This window comes from Salmo trutta, unplaced genomic scaffold (assembly GCF_901001165.1).
Source record: "Salmo trutta unplaced genomic scaffold, fSalTru1.1, whole genome shotgun sequence".
NCBI lineage: Eukaryota > Metazoa > Chordata > Actinopteri > Salmoniformes > Salmonidae > Salmo > Salmo trutta.
The window spans coordinates 32,826-37,097 of NW_021823472.1; the positions used below are offsets into that span (position 1 = coordinate 32,826).

The 4,272-nt window shown below is 47.6% G+C and overlaps 1 protein-coding gene across 1 annotated transcript; it reads left to right on the top strand.

Moving 5' to 3' along the window:
* Positions 1 to 582: 582 nt before the first annotated feature.
* On the top strand, positions 583 to 2,758 carry LOC115191079 (protein disulfide-isomerase-like; the record flags this gene model as incomplete). The annotated part of the gene is made up of 3 exons (XM_029749078.1): positions 583 to 1,078; positions 2,202 to 2,414; positions 2,625 to 2,758. Coding segments are annotated over exons 1-3 (576 nt in total), but the record flags the coding sequence as incomplete, so codon positions are not given.
* Positions 2,759 to 4,272: the final 1,514 nt, after the last annotated feature.

Sequence of the window (4,272 nt, forward strand, 5' to 3'; positions counted from 1 at the left end):
TGTGTGTGTGTGTGTGTGTATGTGGTGTGTGGTGTGTGTGTAATGTGTGTGTGTGTGTGTGTAATGTGTGTGTTTGTATGTGGTGTGTGTAATGTGTGGTGTGTGTGTGTGTGTGTGTGTGTGTGTGTGTGTGTGTGTGTGTGTGTGTGTGTGTGTGAACTGAGCTACCTATTCTACTCCTGTGAAATGTGACACTTTGTGATTGGCCAGTTAAGGTTGGGATTCGGCTTCTGATTGGTCCGTAGTGAGACCAGTAGGATTCTCACACACACACACACACACCTGATGTGCTCGTCAGAGGAGACTCTGTTATCAGTTGTGTATGGCTCTCAGACAGAACAGAGTGTGGAGAGACAGCAGAGACAGCAGAGACAGGAGAGTGTGGAGAGACAGGAGAGTGTGGAGAGACAGGAGAGTGTGGAGAGACAGCAGAGACAGCAGAGACAGCATAGACAGCAGAGACAGCAGAGACTGCAGAGACTGCAGAGACAGCAGAGACAGCAGAGTGTGGAGAGACAGGAGAGACTGCAGAGACAGAAGAGACTGCAGAGACAGAAGAGACTGCAGAGACAGAAGAGACTGCAGAGACAGCATAGTGTGGAGAGACAGCATAGTGTGGAGAGACAGCATAGTGTGGAGAGACAGGATAGTGTGGAGAGACAGCATAGTGTGGAGAGACAGCATAGTGTGGAGAGACAGCATAGTTTGGAGAGACAGCATAGTGTGGAGAGACAGCATAGTGTGGAGAGACAGCAGTGTGTGGAGAGACAGGAGAGACAGCATAGTGTGTTACCAGTGGCGAGGACAGTTTGCGACGAGGGGTTTTTATTCTCCATCAACATCGTCACCATGCGGTTCTGTGTGGTTCTAGCAGCCGTGGTTCTGGTTCTCCGCGTGTCCTGGACCCAGACGGCGGAGGACACCAGCCCAGAACAGACCGACGCAGCGGAACAAGAGACGGACCTGGAGAAGAAAGAGAAAACCACTGAGATAGAAGAGGAGAAGGACGTGATGGTTCTGCACATTAATAACTTCCAAAGGGCCCTGAGCAAAAACAAGTTCCTGCTGGTTGAATTCTGTGAGTAGAAACACATAGTGGAGGTTAAGGTTAGGGGTTAGAGGTTAGGGGTTAGAGGTTAGGGGTTAGGGGTTAGAGGTTAGGGTTAGGGGTTAGAGGTTAGGGTTAGGGGTTAGGGTTAGGGTTAGGGGTTAGGGATAGGGGATAGGGGTTAGGGGATAGGGGTTAGGGTTAGGGGTAGGGTTAGTGAATTCTGTGAGTAGAAACACATAGTGGAGGTTAAGGTTAGGGGTTAGAGGTTAGGGGTTAGAGGTTAGGGGGTAGGGGTTAGGGGATAGGGGTTAGGGGTTAGGGGTTAGGGGTTAGGGTTAGGGGTTAGGGTTAGTAACCTAGTCATCCTAGCCAGTTGTACAATTCATTTGAAACTTTCTCTTCTTTAACTCCCTGACCTTAACCCTCGTCATCACTAAGGACCCTTATCAGCTGAATGTGCACATGTTCTCATCAACTGCAGCACATGCAAATTCTCCCAGGGCTACTTTTACCTGAGGTTAAGGTTAGGAGGAGTTACCAGGGCTATCTCTACCTGAGGATAAGGTTAGGAGGAGTTACCAGGGCTATCTCTACCTGAGGATAAGGTTAGGAGTTACCAGGGCTACTTCTACCTAAGGTTAAGGTCAGGAGGAGTTACCAGGGCTACCAGGGCTATATCAAACTGAGGTTAAGGTTAGGAGGAGTTACCAGGGCTACTTCTACCTGAGGTTAAGGTTAGGAGGAGTTACCAGGGCTATCTCTACCTGAGGTTAAGGTTAGGAGGAGTTACCAGGGCTACCAGGGGCTATCTCTACCTGAGGTTAAGGTCAGGAGGAGTTACCAGGGCTTCTTCTACCTGAGGTTAAGGTTAGAAGGAGTTACCATGGCTACCAGGGTTATCTCTACCTGAGGTTAAGGTTAGGAGGAGTTACCAGGGCTATCTCTACCTGAGGTTAAGGTTAGGAGGAGTTACCATGGCTACCAGGGCTATCTCTAGCTGAGGTTAAGGTTAGGAGGAGTTACCATGGCTACCTGGTTAACCTCAACTGGCACTGGATCTGATCTGGCATATTTGCGTTTTATCACTAACCTCTGTGTGTGTGTGTGCGTGTGCGTGCCTGTGCCTGTGCGTGTGTGTGTGTGTGTGTAGATGCTCCGTGGTGTGGTCACTGCCGTCAGTTAGAGCCGGTGTATGCGGAGGCAGCGAGGGTGTTGAAGGGAGAGAGAGAGGAGGAGGGATTCAGTCTGGCTAAAGTGGACGCTGCCGAGGAGAATCAACTGGCCGAAGAGTTCGATGTCGGAAGTTTCCCGACCATCAAACTGTTCACCGACGGAAACAGAAACAACCCCGTCGACTTCACTGGTAACAACCTCTAATCCCTGACCTCTAACCCCTGACCTCTAACCCCTGACCTCTAACCCCTAACCTCAAACCACTAACCCCTGACCTCTAACCCCTGACCCCTGACCTCCAACACCTAACCCCTGACCTCTAACCCCTGACCTCTGACCTCTAACCCCTGACCCTACTGACCCTAACCCTAACCCAACCTTCAACCTGTGTGTGTTTTAGGGAAGAGGACAGTGCAGGGTATTGTCCAGTGGATGAAGAGACGTTCAGGTCCCGTTGCCGTGGCGTTAGAGACTACTGATGCCGCTGGAGAACACATCAACCTTCACAACGTCACAGTGCTGGGGTTCTTCACCGTGAGTTACCCTGACCTCTGATCCCTGACCTCTGACCTCTGATCTGTCTGTCTGTCTGTCTGTCTGTCTGTCTGTCTGTCTGTCTGTCTGTCAGTCAGTGCTGGGGTTCTTCACCGTGAGTTACCCTGACCTCTGATGTCTGTCTGTCTGTCTGTCTGTCTGTCTGTCTGTCTGTCTGTCTGTCTGTCTGTCTGTCTGTCTGTCTGTCTGTCAGTCAGTGCTGGGGTTCTTCACCGTGAGTTACCCTGACCTCTGTCTGCCTGTCTGTCTGTCTGCCTGTCTGCCTGCCTGCCTGCCTAGAGCAGTCTGAACATTAGACTAGAGACTATAGTGTCTGTCTGAACATTAGACTAGAGACTATAGTGTCTGTCTGAACATTAGACGAGAGACTATAGTGTCTGTCTGAACATTAGACTAGAGACTATAGTGTCTGTCTGAACATTACACTAGAGACTATAGTGTCTGTCTGAACATTAGACTAGAGACTATAGTGTCTGTCTGAACATTAGACTAGAGACTATAGTGTCTGTCTGAACATTAGACTAGAGACTATAGTGTCTGTCTGAACATTAGACTAGAGACTATAGTGTCTGTACAGCAGTCTGAACATTAGACTAGAGACTATAGTGTCTGTCTGAACATTAGACTAGAGACTATAGTGTCTGTTCAGCAGTCTGAACACTAGACTAGAGACTATAGTGTCAGTCTGAACATTAGACTAGAGACTATAGTGTCTGTTCAGCAGTCTGAACACTAGACTAGAGACTATAGTGTCAGTCTGAACATTAGACTAGAGACTATATTGTCAGTCTGAACATTAGACTAGAGACTATAGTGTCAGTCTGAACATTAGACTAGAGACTATAGTGTCAGTCTGAACATTAGACTAGAGACTATAGTGTCAGTCTGAACGTTAGACTAGAGATTATACTGTCAGTCTGAACACTAGACTAGGGACTATAGTGTCTGTACAGCAGTCTGAACACTAGACTAGAGACTATAGTGTCAGTCTGAACATTAGATTAGAGACTATAGTGTCTGTTCAGCAGTCTGAACACTAGACTACAGACTATAGTGTCTGTTCAGCAATCTGAACATTAGACTAGAGACTATAGTGTCAGTCTGAACATTAGACTAGAGACTATAGTGTCAGTCTGAACATTAGACTAGAGACTATAGTGTCAGTCTGAACATTAGACTAGAGACTATAGTGTCAGTCTGAGCATTAGACTAGAGACTATACTGTCAGTCTGAACACTAGACTAGAGACTATAGTGTCTGTACAGCAGTCTGAACACTAGACTAGAGACTATAGTGTCAGTCTGAACATTAGACTAGAGACTATAGTGTCTGTACAGCAGTCTGAACATTAGACTAGAGACTATAGTGTCTGTCTGAACGTTAGACTAGAGACTATAGTGTCTGTACAGCAGTCTGAACATTAGACCAGAGACTATAGTGTCTGTTCAGCAGTCTGAACATTAGATTAGAGACTATAGTGTCTGTTCAGCAGT